We start from the raw sequence: 24,865 nt of genomic DNA on the forward strand, positions 1-24,865 counted from the left end.
AACTGCATTGGCCTAGCTCCAGTTGTGTTTAAAACAAAAGAGGAGTAATTTTACTGATCGAAAGAAGCACCAAGAAGAATCAAATTGCTAACTCTACAGCATGCAATTCATAACCTTGCCCAATTAGTTAGTCGTCAGAATCATTGAGGGGTATGTTCATGGTAGTAAGTTATACCAATTTAACAGAAAAAGCAGCATTGATTCAGGTGCTCCCTTTCTCACTGAGAAATCATGCACTCCATGTATTAAAATGCCCTTCCACATCAGATGCATCAAAAGTGAAAGAACTCTGTGTCAACCATGATCTTTGGATGATACCAGCTGCTATAATTCACCTTTTTTTTATTTTCACAGAGAATCCATTAGTTTTCTCTGTGAATGCGAAACGTATCTCTTCCTGTTGAAATGGCTTCGTCAGATCTCTATTGATTCAGGTGCTCTCTTTCTCGCTGAGAAAACATGCACTCCATGTATTAAAATGCCCTTCCACATCAGATGCATCAAAAGTGATGGAACTCTGTGTCAACCTTGATCTTTGGATGATACCAGCTGCTATAATTCACCTTTTTTTTTTATTTGCACAGAGAATCCATTAGTTTTCTCTGTGATTGCGACACGTATCTCTTCCTGTTGAAATGGCTTCGTCAGATCTCTATTGTCATAAGCTGCAGCCACAGCCTCCAAGTTCTAGCATCAGCATCAGCTTCTCCTTCAGCTTTCAGACTGCCCAGCCTCATAGGCGGAGTCTGTTCAGGGTGCTGCTTCTGACCTCATACCTTCTATTTCAACTGAGAAAATTTTACAAGTCAAATTTTAGGTACGAGGAACATGATTGAGATATTTTGAAAAAAGCAAGTTGAGTTTATCATCCGAAACTTGAATGCATTTGTATAAGGTCATCAATATTGATTCTAAACTAATTGTTTCTTTTCTTATATAATAAAAAAGACAGCACACCACATCATTAATGTTCAATCACCTAAGTTTGAAATTCTTCAGTACAACATAGATAATAACAAAAGCATTTGCAATTACCAGGCTATCTTCGCATTGTTGCAGCACCTTTTGTTTCTTCTGCCTTTTTAACTTGTTTTGTCTTGTCAAATCAGGATTTTTTATGAAACTTGGAACAAACCTATGGTGGTAGAAGTTCTAGAGGTACAACTTCTTCAATGGCATGATCAGTGAACTACAATGAGTAAATTGTTATATGGAGCCAAAGAACTACAATGGTACAACCTAATGATTATGTGCAATCCTGATATGATTAAGTTGAAACCATGTTTAGTTACATAAATATTTAATGCTGAATCTGCAACAATCATTGCAATTTCTCCATCGATAAAGAAAAATAAAATTTGAAAATGAATACTTAGAATAAATACTCTGGACGTAAACAACCTTTATAAGATGGGTAGGAAAAGCAAAACATATTAATATAAGTTTATACTCCAAGAATTAAGCATACATGCATCTCACATAACTAGACCAAACATGCATAACAAATATTTCTATCAAGTACTTGAATCATATACTATTATATCAAACATGTTCATTTTGTTTTCCTTAATTATATTCTCATAACGAATGTCATATAGTATGTTCTTCTTTATTCATATAAGAAAATATAATATCTATGCAATTCAAGTATGTGTTAAACCCAAGGGAATTGACCTCAATCTGTAGATAACATGATTGGAGTAACTGAAGTTATTATCTAACATTTTGGGTCATGAATTTACCACCCAAGGGTGCAATTCGATGATTACACATCACCGTTGTTCATATAATATCATAAATCAATCTATTTTAATGGAATCTTCTTTTTAATTGTCTTATTAAAGCTACTATGAAGTACAAATATTAATTTCATCTTGGTGAACTTATACATCAACACTTGCTGGTCCAAAGGTATACCAATGTTAAACTCCATAATGAGGTACATGCCTATAGTAAGAGAATTATCAAGAACTTAATTTATAATATAATAATATGTTTCTAATAATCAATCATATACTGACACGTCAATTGCTACATACTTATATATTTTTATAAAACACATTCATAATTTAAAATAATTATACATGAATGAAGACTATAAAACAATGGCATCTAGGTTCATGAGAACATGTCATGCCACAATTAATATATACATGAATCATAAAATACAGCTGATATGCAAAAAATATAACATTTAATCATATTCAAATAATATATCAATATATATGCTTATCCAAGTTCCAATATATTAAAACCTCATACCAAAATTGCATAAATTTTTTTTAAAGATTTTTCATTCAACAAGCCACTTGCCTCAAATCCAAGCTATAATTTATTTACACAATTATCCAATCAAATCTTTATCGATAAGCAACAACAAATTCTTATAACTAGTTCTTTTTGATAATTGTGGTCTACTGCTTTCTAATGATAAATCATTCGATAATGGGACTGTTTCTCATCACAGAGTTCAGTTTCCATTTTATATTGGTTTAGTAGGATTTCCATTTATTCCTTTAGAGAGCATATATGAAATGGCCCTTTTAAAAGAGAAAAATAAGAAATAAACTTTTTGTCCCTGTATAAAATTCGTGAATGCCAGAACTACTCATCAAACAACCATGATCATGCTTTTTTAATTCCTTCTCTTTGCAGGAACATCTATCTCAAGACCTAAACCTAACTTTCCTTACTTTAAGCACTGCTTTGGTGTTAACCAATTCCCCTAATGGCATTGTTAAAGCTTGCAGAACAACAATCTCATGAACAGAGTGGGCAAAAGAGAGATGTGGAGGGCTTTCTTGATTTTCCAATAAACCAAGAAAGAGAACAATAAAACCCTGGAGTCAATCAATTCTCCAAGAAAATATTCTCTTTTCTTCGCCAAGTCCTAACATGTACTACACAATTGATAGGGCATATTCTGGTACCACCCCCCACGGTAACAGTTAGCAGCCACGTCAGCGCCAACGCAGAGCCTCAAGGCCGATATGGTGCATTGCATCAACGTAACACCTCGGACTCGGATGGGACGACCGCTTGTTCCCGCGCTGTCCGAGGCCGTATGAGACGATGCCGCATAGCACAAAGCCACTCCGGAAAGCTCGGAACGACATTGCGTGGCACGGATCCGTGCAGGTCGGTCGGCACTTGCACGAGAGGTACAAACCGACCGTCCGAGGAGTCGGCCGCCATTAACAAATCACGTACAATCGACCCTCGTTTGCAGGTATAAAAGCCAACCCCCTGATCGGCATAAGGGGAAGGACTTTGAGCATTCAACTCCCTCTTACTTCAGTCAATACTAACTTAACCTTTGGAGGGATCGAGTCAGAAATCCCCCTCTCGACCTCCGCTTATGTGCAGGAGCCCGGCGACGAAGAAGCAGGCCACTCGCCAAGAAAGAAGACTGCACTCGGGAGATGAGGCTCAAACTCAACCTGACCCGATGCTCGCTTCCGTCACCCCGAGCATCCGCATGGATAACCTTATGCATCCGGGATTGGACCGAGCCGACACCTCGGCCATGGCATAAAGGTTCACTAACAATAATGACATCATCGAAGCTAGTAGAACAACAATCTCATGAAGCAAGAAAGAGAAAAAAGCTGGGGGTTTTCTTGATTCCTTTTCTTCCCAAGAAATGCTTCATTAAAGAATAACAAAACCAAAACCTAACTATTAGGACTGCTTCAGCGTCAACAAATTCCCCAAGGCTCTTTTCATCAAGCCCTGCTCGGTACTATCTATCCAGTGACATCGTTAGATCTAGTGGAACAACAATCTCATAAACCAGGAAAGAGAAGGAGATGTGGGACGAGAGTTCGAGATCGCTCACCCAAAAACTCGACCTCGATCGGCACGGCTGGAGACCTCTTCGATATGCTGGCGGAGAACGATGCGAAGTCCCGACGGGGCTTCCCCCACCATGGAACCGATCGCAGCGTCTCTGTGACGGGTTCGCACGGCGACGGCTATTAAGCTGGGAATTTGTGACCGTTACGGTCCGAACCGACCCGACCCGACCCGGGTTGCGCATCTCTTCGACCGGATGGACCGTCTTGAACCGAGTATATATATATATATATGATCAATACCAAATTATATGATGTGTTGTTGAATATTAGTATTTGAATTATATTTTTAGCAAAAAATTAAGTGGGCAATCTTATAATAAAATATCAAAAAAATTTACTGATTAAGTTATTTGACACTTTCTTATAAAATTAATTTATTAATTTTTTTAAAAAAAAAATTATAAAGGGTAAATAATGAAAACAAAATTTAAGTTCAAGATTTTATGATAAACAATTAAGATCTTTACTAACTAAGTTAACTGACACCTTTAAATTAAATAAAAAAAATTATTGATGTAACTCATGAAAGCTTATATTTCTTACCTAATTAGTTTCCATTCGTTTGGTCAGCACAAGATGCTCTCACATGTACACACAATAATGCACTGTCTCCTACTAGTATATCTCGAGATGAACTCAATATATGGTATGTGAAAGTACTCTTTTCAGGTTTCATTTGTGAACATCGATACCAGACATCATACCATTTATGAACGGCACAAGGGAATTCTTACAGTGCTACTACTGTTCTTGTGAGAGAGGAATTCTGCAAAACAAAGTTTTGTGCCAACTGTGTCACAACTTGACATAGAATCAAACCAGCACATGCATGGAATTTTAACAACCATAACCTACTAGTAGTAGTCAATTTCCTAAAGTTGTCCGTGATCGAGCTCTTTAATCGTACTCTTTGTTCGTGCATCTTCACTCGACATCGAAGCCCTTGTCTTGGAGCTCCTGTATGACTTCATTCCTCATGCGAAACCATAGCTTTTGAGCTTCCTGTTCAAATTTTTGAGACTGCAATTGTTTTTGCAGGTTGTCAATATCCTTATCGCTGTCTATAAATCCTTTGGGTCCAATGGTAGTGCCAAGACTTCCTCCGCTTTTAATGAACTCATCGACTGCCTCTTGGTCGCCCGGGTATGGAAATCTTCTGCGCTCATATAGGTGAGCCATCTCTTTCTCCTCCTATATACACAAAAAAAAAAAATCCCTTCAAGTTCTGTTGTCCAAAGAAAACGAGAAGGAAAGATATGATGAAGAACAAGCTAGATATGCTTTAATGAGGATATTAATACTGTTATCTCCACACATAGGACCAAAAACATCGGTTACTTCATGAAACTACATCAAGTGGAGCCACATTCTGTTCAGGCACTGTGTCTTGGGCATACATGGTGAACTAGAAGAAGCTGACATAAAAAAAACATCAATGATTACTCAATTCATATATCCATTTAGATTGCTGTTGTTTATGGACGAAAAGATGAAGGCCCACTTTGTTCAATTCTACAAAGCGTAGAAGGCCAAGGCCAGCATATGATCCGCTGAAAGAAAGAAAACTGCTTCATGACAGTGAAATAAGAGACCAATATATACTTCAATTAGTTACACTTTTAAGCATAAATAAATTACAAGTTTCTCAGGTGATATAACAATTAAACACCTTTAAGCTGCCAAATTCCATAAAGACTACAACATTAGTTAAATATAAGACACATTCTAAAGCCAGCCAAAACAAACTCACCCTATACCAATCTTCTTAAAAGTACAAATTATCTGATCAAGAAAATACCAGAAACGATTGGAATGATTATCCTTATTGAGTTCAACTATACAACCACCATGGGAAGAGCAACATGCGCCGCTCTCTGCTTGCTAGGTTGCTAGGGAAGAGCGGATTATCTTTAGCTCCAACGTGACACAGTCGAAAGACAGTTCGTCACATCAAATTAACATTTTAACACATGGCAACTAAACTTGATTTTGATCAAGGGAAAGACAAGGACTCAAAATTTTATTTTTTTCAGACTTCCATCATGGATTAACAAGAGGCTGTCAACACTTTCATCAACCAAAACCCTAGGTTGTTTCGAATGAAGATTCTATGAGCTAAATAATTACCTTGAGTAACCTGATCAATCTCCACATAACGAGGATGGACTTCGATACTAAAATAAGTCATCTATGATGATGCCTTTCTGAATCAAAGAAAGAAGATATATAATTATGAAAGTTTCTAAGCAAGAAATGGCAATCCACATCTATAGGCAAATATAACCCTGGTTGGAAGCTAGACTAAAGAATTAGCTGATAGGACTTTGATGGAGAATTGGATTCCATAAAAAAATATTGCTTATACATGCAGTTGTAAAGTACTACAAACACAAGAAAACATTTTAAATTCAACCCAGGAAATCGATGGAAGCACGTATTCTCACCTTTGGCCGCGGCTGAATATTCCACCAACCCAGCGGAGAAGTTTCATTCCACAACCAAGCTAGCCCAAAGATCGTATAGGTGTAGAGCATAGCTTTCCCCATCTGCTTGACGAAGTAAATATCATCCTTTTCAAATCCAAGTTTCCTGGAGAACCATAGCACAGTGTTCTTCAAGAGTAAGCAGCTATATCAACACAAAGAATTCAAACCACGCGTAAGCTATAATTACTTGCACGAATCACTCACCTCATAATTCTTCGAACTTTGAAGAACCTGGCCATCAGGAAACCTGGGCCAAGTATTCCAATCGACTCAGTGAGACATTTAACCGAACAATCGGCAGATCACTACCGCAATCAAGAGCAGGGAACGACGAAAGAAGCCAAATTTCACATCGCGCAACGACAAAGACGCAAGATTGGAAAACGGGATGGGGAGAGAGAGAGAGAGAGAGATCAGAACTAACTCGTAGAAGTAGGGCAACCGAGAAGGAGGGTGTGCAGGCAAGGAGTTGCCTTGACGAAGTAGGCCTGCCTCGTGGCGCCGGGGACGGTGGATCGAAGCACGGCGGCGGCGAAGATTCGGGAAAGCACACCTGTGAAGATTACACGAGATGGTATTGCATTGTTCTATTTATCTTCTTTTTTTTTTTCTCCTAATCTTTCGCCGTAAAATTCAATTACAAAATGACCAAAACATTCTCTTATCCAAAAATAAAGGAATTTGCGATGTTTTGACCATTTTATAAAGGGGGATTCTGTTAAGATGAAAAGAAAAGAGGTTTGATCCGAGAAAATCCAAAAAATACTGAATTATCTCGAAAAACAGCCTAAATTCATTTACTAAACGATGGAGAGAAAAGACAGATCCAAAAACTGGCGACTTCGAGAGAGATCACAAGGCCGCCGGTCCCGTCGAAATAAAATTCCTTTTTTTTTCCTTCATACTGGCTTTCATCTGGCTTCGAATTTCCATATTCCAAAGCCGAAACATTAAAAGGGCGACGTAATATAAATTGAAAAGGAGTTGTTTAGCAAAGGTTGAATATTCATTAATGCAATCTACCCCTCCACTAATTACCAGAAAAGACAACCGATTAAGAGTCCTTCACACATTTCATCATAGCTATTCTCGAATCTAACTAACTTTACTACGCATCCCTGCATTTTGCATTGCATCATCCATCTCAATCTCAATTAACATATGCCGCACCCTCCCGTTCTCCAAATTCAGTGAAATCATAGCCGAGAAGAAAATAGAAACCCCCCCCTTATCATTACTAACAAGTATTATCTCAAGTGCATACTGGGTGGTAAACCAGGCAAGAGAGACTACTCCCAGAGAGTAACAGCAAAATACGTCTGCAGATACTGTGAATGCAACACACCACCACAAAACATGGATAAAAAAAAGTGCAATCTCATGTATAGCATAAATCAATCACCTCATGCCCGCCCGGCTGTGACGCTCTCCCAGTAGTGTCCTCTGAGCAGCTCGAAAAACATTGTTACATGACGACCACCCTAGCTTAGTAAAGGGAAAAGGTTCCCCAGAACAGCTAACTTAGCTTGCTCGCTCTTAGTTTAAATAAATACATGGAGGGTGAGGTAACTGATAAAGCTACCTTCGTCGATGAGATCTACCGGGTGACCTTTTCAAAGGATCAGCAGCAGATGACATTCTATTTCTGCCATTTGTACCTGGAGACTCCTTAGTGTCGGACACTGATTTTGGCCTTCGCAACATGTCCTCCGTGTGCCGGCGCCAGAGAGACTCACGGTCTTTGCTTGGCATCTTGGAGTACCTAGGGTCAGGCTTCAGCAGGAGTTTTGCTTCAGACCAAGAATTGAGAACCGTTTTCCCATCATCATTTTTTGCAGCAGCAGCTTCCACGGTCACAACTTCAGCAAGCAGCGTCCGGAAGTCATTCACACAACGCTGCACAGGGAACATGGTTCCGTGAGTGCTGCCAGGACTAGAAAGCGTAGGCAATAATAAATTTGCAACATCTCTAACGTGAAACAAACACTGAATTCTACAATTTCCAAGTGGTATATTCAGTGCTGAAAACTATAAGCTAAAAATGATTCAGAAATCCAAATTTAAATACATAAATATATAAATATATAAATACACATACATACTTTTGTGACAAAATTCTAAAGAAAACGAAATTTAAAAAATCACATATTCCATCTCAAAATATGCATAATGATGCATTTATCATTTATTCCATAAACATACTCCAAACACAAGCATGATAAGTTCTGAAGTGCAATGCCGTAAATTACAAAAATACACTTTCATATCAACAAGAAGGACAAGACAATCACAATACAAGAAAATAATCACACTATTATGAGTATTAGTTATTAGAAAAACACACAAAAAGCTTATTCATGACACCCAAATGAAAGAACTTAATCCACAACAAAATTTGGGCCAATAAACACAAAAAACAGTCACATGAAATTTCTGTGGCAAAGTTTAACAAGTTTTGACAAAAATGACACTAAAAAAATACATCAGATTCAAATTTAAAAGTAAAGAAATAACAGGCAGGACTGTGACAACATATGCCCAGTCCCCAAACAAGGGCTCCTAAAAGCTTATTCCAGGGACTTCATTCAAAAACAGAAAGCAGGTGAAGAATACATAGCAGTGTGTTGGAAGCTGTAGAACTGTCTATGTCAAAACAAAGCATGACAGAATCCAAGTTGTAAGACTTAAAGCAACCCAATCTGTATGAACAAGATGTATGAATAACAAAATATATAATGGAAATTGAGACACCTTCCAAATCTACAATACACACGAAAAGAAAAAAATGTCAACCCGAAAACCTTTGGATTGATGATGACCTTGGATATAGGTTCAACTGAACATGTTTTCATTTTAGCCTTTGAAATAACTGCATTTTATTGACAAATCTATGAACGACCAACCAAAAATTTCATCTTTGCCAAAACAAATATAAGAATGCATCTTCCATAAAGAAAGAAAGAAAGAAAGAAACAAGAAACGATTAATCTACCTTCACTTGTAATACGTAATTCTCTTGATTATATTCTTTTCATAATTTTTATAATTATCCTTCTTAACGAAGATGTATAAAAGGGAGTGGAATTTTTTTTCTAACATTACATGAATGCAGTGTGAAATCGTAATCTTTTGCCCCTCAATGATTTCAGAGAACTTGGAGTGAGATTAAATATTTATCTCTTATCAATCACTTACCTATTATTTTCCTCTATTACACAAGCCTTAAAGCACCAAAAATCCTGTTGCACTGTGCTTTTCCCTGACCAGATACATTCCACCAAATTCTCAAACTGCTGAGAAAATATGCTCACCAATTCTACTCTCAAATGAGTTTTAGCACCCTTTATGTTGTCCTATGTTAGTATAGACTAAGTTTCACATATTGCAACTCCAGAGGAAAAAAACAAACTCAGCTATATCTGATTGAATTATTTATAAAAAATACCATCTGAAGATTCTGAACAACATCAGTCAATGAGAAGTCAACAGCTTGATCCCGAAGGAAGTGTAATCAACCAAAGGCATGCTCATATTGTCAAGTTAGAAATAAAACATAAGGATCAACAACTAAAAAAAAGGTTATTTACCTCATACAAATCTTTAACATGTTCGCGGAATAGTTTCTCAGCGTCTTCTTGTGTCAAATCAGGATTTGTTGCACGGCCTTGTGGATCTTTCTCTAGTTTTGGCTTAGACTCTGTCCAAGATGCCTGGGAAACAAAATATGCATGCTAAAGTTAAGAGGACAAAGCAAGCTACTGACATGCTGATGCACCTGGACTTCTACAGGTGACAGTCATCCTTAATCACGGAAATAAATATTTTAATTTAAGGACACATCATCTGTAACCAACTTCGAGGAAAGTAGTCTGATTATAACATCTTAGAGTGGCACTTGATTTGAACATCAACAAGTAAATGAGACTGTATTGCAGATAAAGAGCAATACATAACCCAACAATAATAAAAATCAGAGAGAAGTAATGCTGAAACCTTTGGATCTTTAATCATCTCAACAAGCAAAGTTCGATAAGAGTATTCAGCTTCTTTCCTGCGAACTTTTAGTTTAACTCTCTCCATTTCTTTTTCTTCTCTTTCTTTCCTTTTCCGCAATTCCCTCTCTCTCTCCTTCAATTTATCCTGGAAAATATTGTAAATGTTTAGATGTATCTTTCATACACTAAGCAAGCACATTGTTGCAAAAATACTACCACAAAGGGTCATAATTATATGTTCATCTAAACAGAATGAACCAATAGGAATTTGCAAAAGGTTAACCATGCTTACCTGTTCATCTCTTTTAGCCTTGGCTGATCGTTCCACTTCATCTACAGCAGACTTCAGTTCAGCAATGTACTCAATGAACAAGGTTTCCCTCTGTTCATGCTTCACAGCCTTATACCTTGGATCATCCCTCAAACTCTCTTTTATCTAAAGGAAATCACAAAGTCAAATTTTATCCAAAAAGAGAGTGAAAAGTAGTCATAAGTTCTTGCTTACTAGAAGTTCAGAAGTAGATGCGAATGAACAGAGAAGCAAGCATGTAACTGCAAGATTTCATGAAGCAAAATGGCAGAATAAATGAGAACCAGGCAATTTGACAGAGAAACTCTACAAAACAAGGAGAAAGAAAGTTGTGAAGCTAAAAAGGCAGCTTAAGTGCACATGGCTCATGCCAGATAGCTTTCAGCTCTTGTGCTCATCAACAAGATTCATATTCTTCGATGAAATTTCTAATGACAATAAAGATTTGTAACTAATTAATACAATGGAATAACAATGTATCACTATCAAGGTTGAAGGATTTAGACTGTCGGTTTTTATCATATGATATATGTTTCAGATCAGATTGTGCACCCAACTTTTTTTTGTGAATTTTCAAATGTCTTTCATCTTTCTTTTTTTTTTTTTAAATATGGGGCGAAGGCAAAATTCGAGCACACAACTTTGCAATAAACTGACTTTAGCTGACATATTGTTTCAGACAGTTTGCAAGAACTATATGAATACGAGTTGACCACACCCCACAGTTTGGTTGATCTTCCAGAATTGACAATTAAAAGTCACACAAATCTACAGAAATCCAACTTTGACCAGAGTAGTATAATTTTTAAAATATCCAGGACTAACTGATCCTAACCAATTCCTAAATGGCTGGCTTGTCTCAACTTGAATCTTTTTTGTTCTGACAAAATCAACCCAAATAGATCCAATGCCATCCAACGGATCCCGTGATGAACCATTAATGGTGGAGAGGAAATGAATAAATGTTGTTCTCAGTTTTTCCTCTGTAGTCTATAGCAAGATCCTGACTATAAATAATAGAATTTTTTTCATTTAATCAAATAGTATAACACAATTGCATAATTACATTATTTGGCTCTACCCATCAACTATAGAGTATTAACACACTTTAACAATGAGATTTACCAGCCTCTATATCTAACTAGGAAAGTTGGTGGCTAATAAAAAAATCTGCATTATGCACAAGACTCCTGCCAACATGCGCTTTACGTGGAATTCAATGCATACCAACTTAGTTTTTGCAAAAAGGTTATTTCCATGACTGAAATAATTAGTTATACACGCCAATCTGGGGTCTAGGTAGGGTAAATATATGCAGTCTTATCCTATATTTAGAAAGGTTGTTTCTGATACTCATCATGGTCTCCCTAGTTGCAAAGGAATAATCTTAACATTCCCAAGGCCCACCCTCCACAAGTTGTGCATCCACTAAACAAAAAGAACAAAAGATATTTAGGTCAAAACAGCTCATAGATAACCTTCCCGTCATCTGGCTAATAACACACACAAAATAATAATCAATATAACAATTTCTAATAGTTAATGTGCAAATACTGGAAGGTCATATTTTTCATTTTTTCCCAAGCAAAAGGAGACTATATTCAATCAGAAACAAAGAGATTACAACTATAACCATGCTCCTTGAAGCAGAAAATAGTATGGAACTCGGGATGCAAATTACCCGTGCACCCGTCACAAAATTTGGTAGATAAAGCAAATTGCCAAGCCAGTGCACACTACAATTACCCTCTCTAGATATGCGCAGCACTTTCCAAGCCCAAAACAATTTCAGCATCTCTCTTACAGATTAAACACAATTAGCTACACACCATGGTGGTGTTTCTGTTCCATTGAGTGCCTTAGCTTACGGTCTATATTTTTTGCAAAGAGGTTTACATAGAATTCAATGAACACAATTAGTTATACACCATGGAAGGTCATATAATAGCAATAATATTAAGTTAAAATTTCTTGGAAGCAAAAGAATCATGTGATCAACCATAAGATTGAATTTATGATGATCCCTGTAACAATTTATGGTACTTACCCTGGACCATCGGCTGCTTGTCGTAATATCTCTATTATCACGTAGCATAGACTTAAAGCTAGTTGCTGCAGCCATGCGTAATGCTCGCATCTTTTCATCAGCAGCTTTCACTCTTCGGCAAATAAACATATAAGATCAAATATGTACTCTCAGACAAGCTGATTATAGAAAAGGAAGAAAAAACAAAACCCAAGAATATAAAGTAAGTTGGACTCAAGCAGCAGTTGAACATACTTCTCATTCAGTAAAAGCTCTCTTTCCTTGCGATCTATACCCTCAAATCGTGGATCACCACCCCATTTTCTTTTGAATGAATGATAGTCAGTTTTGTGATCAATGTCCTGACAAGCATAGCTCGTAAGTCATTTTTTGTTGAGATCCATTGAAAGATAAACTTCAACAACTAAATGATACAACAATATTTAAACCAAAACCTCCAAGGCTTCTTCTAGTAATTGCTTAAAAGCATCTAGTGCAGCCTTCTGAGCTGCTCTTTTTTCCTTGCGCTCTTCTTCAGCTCGTGTCCTAACATAATGTTCAAACAACGCTCTTCGAGCAGATTGACTTGGAACAGCCTGCAGTAACACTTAGTGAAGTGAGTGGAAATGGAAAACACTTCAATCAAACGTAGCTTGCTTGAGTAGCAACTGAGCCAAAACACCAGTTATAAAAAAAGCTATTATGACATTGTAACAGGTAACCATTATTAACCAAAAGTCATCAAAATGAGTCGAAGCCCAAAGCAAGGATTGCCAAAGGAAAGTGATAATTTCATCATAGCTCCACAAAATATTAAAGTTCTTCAAGGTGCTTTAACTATCTCGTGAAACTTGATCGATCTAGCTATAGTAATAATTTACATGCAGCACTCTTTTCTGTCTACCCCACTGGTTCAACTAGGGACCCTTGATACAATCATTTTTTTTTTCAACAACCATTTGACATTTAAACTATTAGTAACTATGGGAAAAATGAGGATTTTCAACTGAAAAGTCGTTAAAAAATATGGAAATTTGCTGTCACAAGGGAACAAGTAGGGAAAAAAATAAAGAAAATTATAAGAGAGAAAAGATACATGTGTGTGTGTGTGAGAGAGAGAGAGAGAGGGAGAGAGTTAGTGAGGGGTAGCAAGAGAGAGACAAAGAGAACAATTAGATGCATTGCAAAAAAAGGCACCTAAAAATAAAGGTATATCATCTAACTATCTTGAACTTACTCCTCCCATCATCTTGACTCAAATAACAAATTCAAGTCTCATCATATCTGATATGGCAAAAAATGGCAGACCCAGCACAGCCGGACGAGACAGAAGCAGGTAACGGTTGAAGCTCGCCCATACCCTGCGATTCCCCGATCTCCCACGCAACCCCCTGAGCGACACACTGCCCGAGGCTCTCCATACCCTGCATCAGCTCGGCCTCCCACACAACCCCAGCGGTAACATCAAACCTCCTCTATAAATGCCCCTGAGTCCTAAGCAAACAGGGGGAGGAACTCACTCGGACACAAAGCACTCAGCTCTTCTTCTGCCTCATCCACAATCCCCTCCACCTCTTCTTCTAACTTGATCGTCGGAGGGGTCGGGCCGAGCTCCCGGCCCGACCTGTGTGCAGGTGCGAGACGGTGTCGCCTCTTCCCGAAGCTGCGGCGGAGCTGCCTCCCGACCCGAGCCGCCGACCCGAACCGCCGACCCGACCTGCCGAACCGACCTCCCGACCCGAACCACCGAGCTCGGCCGCCGGGAGACCTCGAGGAGCGCCCCCACGGAGATCACCGCCTTCCGGACCCGAACCAAGCCGCGACGGCCCCGAGGCCACGGCTAAAACAGTTACTTATCGTAACAATATCTTACTCACAAAATTCTACACATACGAAAACAAGACTACATGTACAATATACATAAAAACATTAGAAAATTATACAACTAACATAGAGGCATTGTCTTTGGCTCGAATCCAGAATTGACAGTGACAGAAGAAATAAAGCCACCCTTCATAAGCAAGCACAATATACGAGTCTAACAAACCTGAGACATGGAGTTCTTGTTGTAGGAAAGGCCCAAAATTCATAATCTTTAGACTCAACAAACCTTAAAGCGTGGATCAAACACTATCTTTGGCAATTCTTTATCCCATTTCGAAAATGGAGCCACTCCTCGTTCTTTAAGCATCTCCTATAGAATAAGAAAATGTGAATAAGTGATCGAATGAATTGCAAAGCACCCAACTCTTATCATTTGTAAAAGAGAAATTGCAATCTCTTGAGTAATCCAAGGGTAAAAAGACACCAAATACAAAATTCAGATGCAATGATGAAATATACAAAAATCATGCTTTCAAGATAAATTATTATTTTGAGTGACAATATCCAACAATATGTACACCAATTAAGATTATGTCCAATAAAATATACTTTTAAGAAATTCATAATTCACTAATGATATGATTACCTTAAACTGGATAATGCACTCCTCTTTACTAGGCCCACTTTCCTCATCATCTGATTCAGATGACGAATCTGACATATTTCCTTCACCGTTAGCATCTTTTGATTTGTCTTTGTTAATAACTCCCTTGGCTACAGCCTCAGTGGCTTTTAAGCCATTTGCATCTGAAGTAGCGGGCACAGAAGTTGAGTGAGGTGATGTCATTGGAGTACCTGCTTCCTGCAGCTTCTTTTTAACCATATCCAATGCAGACGACGAAACAGGTGCCCCAGAACTTCGAAGAGCCATAGAATCATGAGCACCTATCTGTGCAGCTGGAGCTGCAATATTAGCAGGAGTAGAAACTTTATCTCCTTGTGTGCTAGCATCTTGAAGTTGGGTTGCACTTCCTTCAGTTGAACCACTTTCTTGATTTTTTCTGAGTTCTGCAACCTCTGCCGGGACATGCCAGCTACTGACCTGAAGTTTTGCAGAAGGCATAATTTGACGAAGAATAAAGATACAGTGGTAGTGGATAAATAGAATTAAAATATGTAACTGCTGATTCATTGTCATGGCACAATGACGAATATACCAAACAATTTGAAACATAAGAGTTCTATATAAAGTATCTATGGCAGCAGATGCAGATGATATACCAACAAACAAATCCCACCTACTAGCTGCTTCCACTTTAACAGGGACAGATCATTTAAATCACTCTAGGCCACTCTCCTCTAGCTCCTAAAGCCAGTAATTACATATTGATCCTTCCATCTTATTATCTTTGCAATGATCTACCAGCCACAAATTACAGTTCACACATTAAAATCTCACCAGAATCAGTTCTTCAAAACTCAAGACACCACAGCACCTGCTTAGGTATTGAAATGTAGCTTAATCAAAGAGGCTAAACCCATCAAATCAGCTGCTTAGAAGCATGACTGAGGTTAAGAACCAAAGAGGTTCAAGTTTTCACATGACTGAGCAATTTATTCACATGGTTTTGTTGGAACTCAAATCCAACATAATTAAGCCAATCTGAAGTTAACTTCGATCTTATGCTGTAAAAAACTTCGTTGGAACTAGGTCCCACGAACATGAGTTCCACATGAATGCAAAGATCTTAACTATTAAATATTTAAGTTCTGACACAATCTTAACTTTACAAAACAAACAACCCATAGTTAAAAGGTCCCGAGATGAAACTTCCAACTTCTTAAGTTGTTTAAATAAGCCAGACATGCACATAAATGAAAAAACATTTTAGGCAATAGCGTTATTAACATTAACTAAGCTAAAAGTTCCAATAAAAAGATGAGGCCCAAGCTACCACACTAACAACAAAATGAGAGAACTTGTTGAAACGTTTGAAATTTCTTTAAAGATGTCCATCTTCTGACATATCCTTCCCCTAAGGAATTAGTCATGTAATATCTCGAAGGAAATAAAAAGGACTTAAATTTCGACTGAACCAATTGGTATGGACTCCATGACCAACTCGCGTGTGGATCCTGCAATTTCAACCAATCCAGTTTCATACTATGTGTATGATCTGGTGTGGCAAGTGTATTTATTGTATTGAATGTCTTTCCCAAGACCAATATGATATCATACAGTGATCATACAATGACAAGTTAGACTTGGGTGTTTCAATAGCAGCTATCAAGCTGCTAGAGAAATTAGGCATAGCTTTTAAAATTCCTGCTATATTAGCAGAACTCCACCCTCACTCTCTTTCCATTTCAGATGTCTTTCCACACATAGATAGCCCCAGCTTTTTAAGTGAAAAGTCACAGTATTTGGTAGATCAGTTAGACCTGAGTGAACTGCCTTAAAGTGATCACACAAAGCTTCTAAGGCTGCTGGTACTGTAGTAGCATTACATCTCTCTCTCCTCTCCATTTTAGATGTCAGTCCGCACATAGGCAGGCCCAATTTTTAAAGTGATCAAGCAATGTGTCGTACAGTGACCAATGTGACCTAAGTGAGCTGATTTAAAGTGATCAGACCTAGTATTTATAGTTGATGCTACCCTAACAGAACTCCACCATCCTTCTCTTTATTTGAGATGTCTCTCCACACATAAACCTGCCTATCTTTTCAAGTGACCAGCATGGTTTGCAATACCGTACCGTATCGCTTGATACGAGCGGTCTGTACCAGTCCGATAAAGGATCAGTACGGACAGTATATCAGTACACCTAAGTGTATCATGTGTCGGTATGCTCGATACAATTCAATACATACTATACTGACAGCTAATCGGTACATCGGTTCGGTACGATATTCAGAACCTTGGTGACCATGCACAATGGTGTACACTGATCAATAAGTGAGCAGATTTTAAAGTGATTGGGCACATCTAAAGTTGTTGTAACAATATTCCACCCTCTCTCCTTTTCAAATGTCTTTCTACATGCAAACACTGACCAGGCATAATATCATATGATGATAAGTTGGATCTGGGTAAGCTACTTTTAAAGTGATCAAGCCTAGCTTTATAAATATGTTGTTGCTGCAGTAGTAGTATTCCACCCTCACCATTTCAAATTATTACAGAAAGAACAACACAAACCAATGTCACCCTGGCATTTTAATATTGCAGACTCCACGCACATGCCTTTCTCTACCCACCGAACCAGGTTCTTCATCACAAACCAAGGAAGAGAACAATAATAATAATTTCTTAGCAAATTAGTAAGAGCCACATTGACAAGAAATTGACTGTGAGCCTGATTGACATGATAAACCCCATATTTTGGACAATAACAGTTCAACCGTCATCATATCAGCTGATCGACAATAACAGTATGACATTCTTCTTGGTATATGGTTTATAATAGCTATTAAAACATATTTTTATTCATATTGAGGCCAAAGAACTTTAAAAACAAGGATTTGTGGTATTTATTTGGTATGGAACCAGTATCCGCTGGCACCAATTGGTACTAGACCATACCAACACATGGTATGGTATGGTTCAGTTACCGTTCTGATCTGACCAATAACCAGTACTGGTACCACCGAATTGAGAGATTAATCCCTGTCTGATAACTTCTTATACATTGTCAAGACAAATGTATTAGTCAAACAGCTTATTGACTATAGGTGTTTCCTCTTTATATTACTGGCAAAAAGGATGGTAGTCACTATCTTTTAGAACTATGAGGATATACTTGTTTCTGCTCAATACAATTCAAGAAAGGAAGACCACTTTAACAGTTAACTTCTAGAAATTTGTTAGATACATACCTTCCAACTTACAAGTAGTTAACATTTGTCTAGAAGTATTGACTACTCATAAGTTAATTTAAATAATAAAACACTAGATGCTAACAAATTTCTAAAAGTTAATTGTTGAAGAAGTCTTCCTTTCTTGAATTGTATTGTGCAGAAACTTGACATCCAAACCTTATTCCTTAAATTTTGTTTAAATTGGTCTTGGTTCAATCACTAAAAGCTCAATCCCCCAAAGATCAGCCAAATATATACATTGGTAAACCATCCCAATAAAATCACCTTGATGCATTGGATTATTATTGTCTATGTAAGACGTTCCAACCAAAATAGCAGAGTTTCCTAAAATTAAATCTTTATGTTTAACCCACAAGAATTCTTAGTTAATCAAAGCATCGCCCAGTAATCAACAAAGAACTACACAGATATGTTTAAAGAGTCACAAACATAAATACCAATAATTTATTGACTATCAAACTACATGTATTTGTGTGAGCTTTGAGGAAGAGCATGTATGCAGTATGATATGTTTCGGAGGATATATTGGAGCAATTGATGCAAATACCAAGATTGAAGGCGTATATACATATAGAAAAACCATGTCATAAGAACAATGAACTTTCTAGAACATATATAATTTGAGATAATAGAATGATCCCTCAAGACTCAAAAAGAAACATTACCTTGTTCTTGGTATCATAATAGTACTTTCTTCCATCACTTGTGGTTACTATCGTCCAATCTGTGCCAGCCAACTTCTCCCTGAGTAAAACATGCAAACAGAATTCTTAGTAGTAATGATAATACCTAGATTTCTTGAGGAAGCTGATGTTGGGTAATCCCAAACTGGATCAGCTCATCCTTCACTTAAAAATTGTCACATAACACTATTATCTAAAACAAAATGATGTGCATATAGCTTCAAACATGCCCAATCTAGTAGGTTCCTACTTTCCAATTTTAATTTTACAATAGCTACTATTGGATGGTCAGATCAAAGTATGAACCATCAGCTCTTAACCATAATATCAACAGGCTTTTATCTTCCCATCAGTTTCTGTTCCATGATAACTTTATTACAAATTACAAATCAACTAAAATTCATACAGAAAAAAAGGTCTATCTGAAAGAGGTAAAACTCAAGGAAAACTGTGAATCCTAGATTAGCAAGCATGATTCCTGTTTCTATCTCTAAAGTAAATTATTTTTATGGCTAAAATTGAGAAGATATAATTTATTTATAAAAAATATTTTCATCTTTTTTAAAAGAAATATATATTTCATTTTATCTGCAGATTTTAGGTAAATTATTTTTGAATAAATAACATATCAAGAAAGAAAGACAAACAACAAAAGCACTTCCCACAAATTTGTATTGACAAAGATAAAATCAAAGAATACATATACCATAGTAGTAATGCATGGCCCATCTCCATTAATGTAAGTTCAAGGCATCAACAGTTTTTTTATATCTACATAACAAAAACTAGTCAAAAACTTGGCTAGTTGAAATGGTGCATACCATGAAACAGCATTTGACTGGGTTGTAGCTTTCTCTGACTGTATAATGGAAGAGAAGAACATTTAATTTAAATCACCAAATGAATTATTTCATATAAAAAAATAAAATAATGTTGCTTGATCTATGGCTACCTCTCCTTTAAAATTGGAAGGTTTTTGATATGTCGATTTGCCTGTAATAGAATTGTAGTAGTATACTGCACCAGTCTCTGTCTTGTGTGCTGTCCATGCATTTTCTAATTCATTACTAGTATCTCCTTCATCCTTGTCAAGATTGTTAGATTTTTTGTCCTGATCTGAACAACAATTAATTGATAAGTTCAAAGAACATCAACTCAAAGGAATTGTTTTAACTGATCAAAAGGGATAACCATACCAACAACTGAAGAAGATGATTCTGCAACCATACTGCTTCCAGGCTGGAGAGATCCTGCAGTCACTGCTGTTGGTTCCACTTGAGAAACCATTAGAGAGACACCTGGAGGCTGAATAAAGGGCAAAGGAACAGCAGGAGGTATTCCCTGCACAGGCAAAGAAAAAGGAGCAGGAAAAAAACCAGGATATGGTGAAAAGGAGACATGCTGCATTGGACCAGCTTGAGGTGGATGCGACCAAGAGGCCTGTGGGGATGGGGCCATTGTAGGTTGAGAAGAATAATGTACATTTGTTTGCTGTTGAACATTTTGCGGGACTGGAAATGGTACAGGGACAGAAGTTGATGTCGGAGGCAGAGCAGCAGTAACTGGAATTATGGGCCTTGGAGATGAAATGGAAGAATTTGTGGGTGTTGGTTTTATAGTAGCACCAGTTGATGCTGTTGCAGAACTAGAATTTCCAGTTAGTCCTGGAATTCCACGAGCATTTGGCATCTCAGCATGTGCAGTAAAAGATGGTGCAGCTGGAATCAACATGCTTGCAGCACATGCATTAGCATTTATACCAAGGCCTGTGGAGGTACCCAATGGCATACTCTGAGATGTTTGTACAGATTGAGAATTAACCAAAGTTGAGGAGTCACTGGTAGTTTCTACTGCCACAGCATCTGATGTACACTGCCATAGTCCAAATATAATGTATTTTCTGTTAAAATATTTTCTTAAACAGTTAAACATAGACTAGCTCATAACTAACCTTTTCAGAAGACAGAATTGTCTCATCTTTTTCTGCTGTTGAAAATTGGTTATGCCCACTGAAAGAGAAATTTGTTTGTTTTATGGCATCTCCTTGAGGAACAGATAATGGAAACTGCATAGGTGACGGAGAAATTAAAGAAACAGCTCCAGGACCAAATGGAGTAGGGCGGACAGGTTGCCTTGGAACTGGAGGTTGCAAAGATGAAGCACTTGGAGGAATAAACTTTCCACCTTGCAAGTGTGCTTGAACGGGAACCTAGTGAAAATTGAAGAAATGAAGATCAAGTAACACCCAATCGCAAGGAATTAGGATAGTGAATAAGATATCAGAAATGCAATTTACAACTAGAGAAAAGCTCATGAGAATTACAGTGTTAAGTTGAATCTGCTGACCAGCTGCTGGAACAACATTAGCATGCGAGACTACATTGTACGGAAAAGGCCTGGTGCCTAGAAACTGGCCTGGAACTGGGGGTTGTAGAGCAGCAGCAGGCACTGGTGGGGTCAACTTTAAACCCTGAAATATATTTTCTTTTCAGAATATAAGCAAGAGTAATAAGAGTTTTTAAAGAAGTATTTCAACTGATAACTTAGAAAGTTACAATATAGAAACTAACAGAAGATGATGACTGTTGAGGATTCCCCGATGTCAAATTCGTTCTAGGGATTACACCATAAGAAAAAGAAGGTGCAGCAACAACAAAGCCAGGTGGTGAAGAAAATTTTGCCCTAATGGAATCTTGAGATGTGTCATGTGCTTTTACAAGACCACCTATTGACAATAGCGAGCTTCCAGTAAGAGTTGCTGAAACCACAACATTAGACGGAACAGAATCTGAGGTTGAAGAAAATGTAGCCGCCCCCTGAACTGGTGAAGCTATTACAGCAACAGCTGATGTGGGTGTACCACTAGCTGATCCTCCAATGGATGAATCCATACTTTCAGAATTTGGAACTGAAGTAGGAACAGTATTTTGCGTTTCCTGTAACGGCCTTGCTGTTGCCGACATAGACTATCGGTTCAAGAATAGCAAAATATCACTGCATAAATGAAATTTCGGAAGGTCATAATGAAATTAAACAATTTGATGCTAAAAAACATTAAATTACATATATTCACTATTACAACACAAGCAACCTAAGGACAAGGTCACCATGTGCTTAATAAAGACTATTGGATACAAAAACATTAAATTACATAGAAGACTACTGGATACAAAGCCTCAGTTCTTTTTTCTTTTAATTGGACTCTCACACAAGTGACTACTTCAAGCACCAAAATGCTCCTATTAATATACTTCAAGACGGTTGTTAGGTCTGCAATACTTTATAGATATAAGTGTTAGATAGTTCAAAAATAACATATATACAAAAAGTCTGTGTTGCTGAAATGAAAATATTAAGATGGATGTATGGAGTTATTAGGAAAAATATGAAAATAGATATTTTTATTCGTGAATAATTAGGTATTACTTCAATAAAGGATGAGATGAGTGTTTAAGATGGACTGGACATATGCTTAAGAAACCTATAGATATGATAGCTAAAAGAGATGAAATGATTTTCATTAGTGGTATGAAGAGAGGTAAAAGAAGACCTTAAAAAACTAATAGAAACTATAAATAAAGACTTAAATACTCTTAACTAAGCATATGACTTTTTACCGACATCAATGGCGATAAAAGATCAATGTAACCAATTCCAAATAGTTGCTGATTCCAAATAGTTGGGAACTTACAGCTTTGTTATTGTTGTTGTTGACCATGCTGAATCAAATATTGGTCCGATCAGCACATAGATAGATACCAGCTGATATTTACCGGCTGGACTGAGTTTTCATATTTTATTATTTGTTTGACTGTATTGAACAAGGCATATACTGATATTGCAATCAATGTAGTCAAAGGCGCTAGGCACCAAAGTATCAACGAGCTGCTCTCAAATATTAAAATATAAAAAATATATACCATGATTGATAAAGATGATCACTAAAATAAAAATGGCACATCAAATTGTACTTATTTGAAGTACCAAATTACATTGTCCAATTCCAATAATAAAAATGACAAAACAAAACAAGATTATCAATGACCACCAGAACAAGATTGTACTTCCAGATAGGATCCTTCTTTGAGTTTCTTATTGATGATTCATGAAGTACTACCACCTACAGCCATGATTCAAGATTTTAAAACTGTAGTAGCAATCCAAAACACTAGGAATAGCAATGAGCCAATGACAAATTCAATTGTTTACAAAAATGCATAGACTATATTAAAAAAAATAAAATAACATAGGAGGAGGATGCAGAGGGGGCTATTGGGTTATGGGGAGGGAGGTTGCTATCAGTTGGGATGGAAGCAAGGTGCTATCTGAGGAGAAGGGAGGAGGAAGAGGGAGGGGGCTGTCGGGGAATGTCGGGGGGTTGCACCGAAGGGGAAATCAAAGGACGAGGCAATCGGGGTTCAGGCGGTAGTGTGTGAAGGAGGGGGAGATGACTGCGGGGAAGAAGAAGGGAAAGGGGTGCTGTGGCGTCCGGCGAGGGGGAGGGTGCAACGCCGAGGGTGAGAGAAAGTCACTGAGGACGAGGTAGAAGGGGAAGACACTATCAGCCCGAGTCAGAGTTCGAGCAGCGGTGTGTGGAGGAGGGAAAGGGTTGTTATCATGGTCCGGGGAGGGGGAGGGTGCGACGGCAATAGAGAGAGAGAGTCATCGACGACGAGGTGGAAGGTTAAGGCCTGCGGCGAAAAGCTGGTGGAAGAGGGAGGGGAAGACACTAGCGGCCGGGGGGAGGAGGGGGAGAGTCAGCGGAAAACGCTGGCCAGGGGTGACGCAGTCGGAATTCAGACGGCGGTGTGTGGAGGAGAAGGCGGCTGGAGCAAAGGAGGACGGAAAGAGGTGTTGTCGGGGTCCTGGGACGGGGAGGGGGAGGGGTTGATGACGAAGGAGTAGGACGAGCGAGAGAGAGAGAGAGAGCGTGTGTGTGTGTGTGTTACCAAGAAAGATCCTGCCGGAGATCAACGATAACCCCTCATGGGAGGAAGATGTCACAGCCGTTCGCCGATGGAGAGGAAGACACTGTTATTCGCCGATGGGGAGGAAGACGCCGACCGGGCGCTGTTAGGTTTTCCAATAGGGCACGGGGTCTTGCGGGCGAAACGGGGGGTGTTGTGTTCAAGAATGTTAATCCGCTTCGATCGAACCGGAAACAATGAACCCAATTCATTTACGATCAACCAGTACCACATTCGGCTCATGTGGATGCCACGGCCCAAGCGGCTCATGCGAGCGCCTGGGCCCAGGCGCTCGATGATTTACTTTTCGCAATCGATTTTACGGGTGGCCAAGACTATTACCAATACGATAATTAAATCATTGTTTAAAAGCTTTTGTTTTAACCCTTGCAATTAGCAAATTCCGGAAGAAGTATTACCAATACGATAATTAAATCATTGTTTATAAGCTTTTGTTTTAACCCTTGCAATTAGCAAATTCCGGAAGAAGTATTACATGATCCTTGTTTCTGTTAGAGGATTGATGTATGAGATAATTTGATGTAATCTAAACCCAAGAGCGTAAGAGTGTCTGGTGATAACTAAGGTAACTCAAAGGTAGCTTTGAGACCACTTCGAGACTCTGATGTGGAAGTATAGAGCTCCTAGGGTGTCACATGTACTAAGACCGATATTAGGAAAAAAAAATGATTCGATCCCTCTAACGCTTAAGTTAGTTAGTAATCAATGTCTCTTAGTGGATATAGATTTTTATTGGGAAAAGAGCTCATTGGCGTAGCATCATAGATTAACTTTTATACCTGGCCTTGGGGTGGGAATAACCTGTAACCGCCCCAA

At 38.1% G+C, this 24,865-nt stretch overlaps 2 protein-coding genes across 6 annotated transcripts; both read right to left on the minus strand.

Moving 5' to 3' along the window:
- Positions 1-4,501: 4,501 nt before the first annotated feature.
- LOC135618667 (uncharacterized) lies at positions 4,502-7,272 on the minus strand. The gene is made up of 4 exons (XM_065119754.1): positions 6,768-7,272; positions 6,548-6,590; positions 6,302-6,446; positions 4,502-5,048 (listed from the first exon to the last, which is right to left on the minus strand). Exons 2-4 carry the CDS (start codon positions 6,580-6,582, stop codon positions 4,782-4,784), a joined length of 447 nt encoding a protein of 148 aa, XP_064975826.1. The 5' UTR covers positions 6,583-6,590; positions 6,768-7,272; the 3' UTR covers positions 4,502-4,781.
- A 432-nt stretch (positions 7,273-7,704) lies between these two features.
- Positions 7,705-24,224, minus strand: LOC135618666 (pre-mRNA-processing protein 40C-like). Of its 5 annotated transcripts, none has more exons than XM_065119752.1 (17): positions 24,011-24,224; positions 21,632-22,011; positions 21,385-21,531; positions 21,013-21,270; positions 20,258-20,933; positions 20,014-20,177; positions 19,883-19,920; positions 19,044-19,122; positions 15,145-15,600; positions 14,785-14,868; positions 13,130-13,270; positions 12,930-13,036; positions 12,696-12,807; positions 10,631-10,774; positions 10,337-10,483; positions 9,931-10,053; positions 7,705-8,239 (listed from the first exon to the last, which is right to left on the minus strand). In XM_065119752.1, exons 2-17 carry the CDS (start codon positions 21,950-21,952, stop codon positions 7,922-7,924), a joined length of 3,315 nt encoding a protein of 1,104 aa, XP_064975824.1. In that variant the 5' UTR covers positions 21,953-22,011; positions 24,011-24,224; the 3' UTR covers positions 7,705-7,921. The 5 variants fall into 5 exon arrangements, with proteins under 5 accessions (XP_064975824.1, XP_064975822.1, XP_064975820.1 ...); XM_065119750.1 differs by having other exon boundaries at positions 21,617-22,011; positions 24,011-24,192; XM_065119748.1 differs by having other exon boundaries at positions 21,617-22,055; positions 24,011-24,192.
- Positions 24,225-24,865: the final 641 nt, after the last annotated feature.

Source organism: Musa acuminata, chromosome BXJ2-8 (assembly GCF_036884655.1).
Source record: "Musa acuminata AAA Group cultivar baxijiao chromosome BXJ2-8, Cavendish_Baxijiao_AAA, whole genome shotgun sequence".
Classification (NCBI taxonomy): Eukaryota; Viridiplantae; Streptophyta; class Magnoliopsida; order Zingiberales; family Musaceae; genus Musa; species Musa acuminata.

Excerpts from the sequence above, each read along its gene's own strand:
- LOC135618667 (XM_065119754.1), bottom strand. The coding sequence starts at position 6,582 with ATGGCCAGGTTCTTCAAAGTTCGAAGAATTATGAG. Across the intron at positions 6,447-6,547 it reads AAAGTTCGAAGAATTATGAG|GAAACTTGGATTTGAAAAGG; the intron begins GTGAGTGATTCG and ends ATGGTTCTCCAG. Across the intron at positions 5,049-6,301 it reads ATATTCAGCCGCGGCCAAAG|GAGGAGAAAGAGATGGCTCA; the intron begins GTGAGAATACGT and ends TTGTGTATATAG.
- LOC135618666 (XM_065119748.1), bottom strand. The coding sequence starts at position 22,024 with ATGTCGGCAACAGCAAGGCCGTTACAGGAAACGCAAAATACTGTTCCT. Across the intron at positions 19,921-20,013 it reads CTTCCAATTTTAAAGGAGAG|TCAGAGAAAGCTACAACCCA; the intron begins GTAGCCATAGAT and ends TCCATTATACAG. Across the intron at positions 10,775-12,695 it reads CAAGCAGCCGATGGTCCAGG|ATAAAAGAGAGTTTGAGGGA; the intron begins GTAAGTACCATA and ends GATTTCCTTTAG.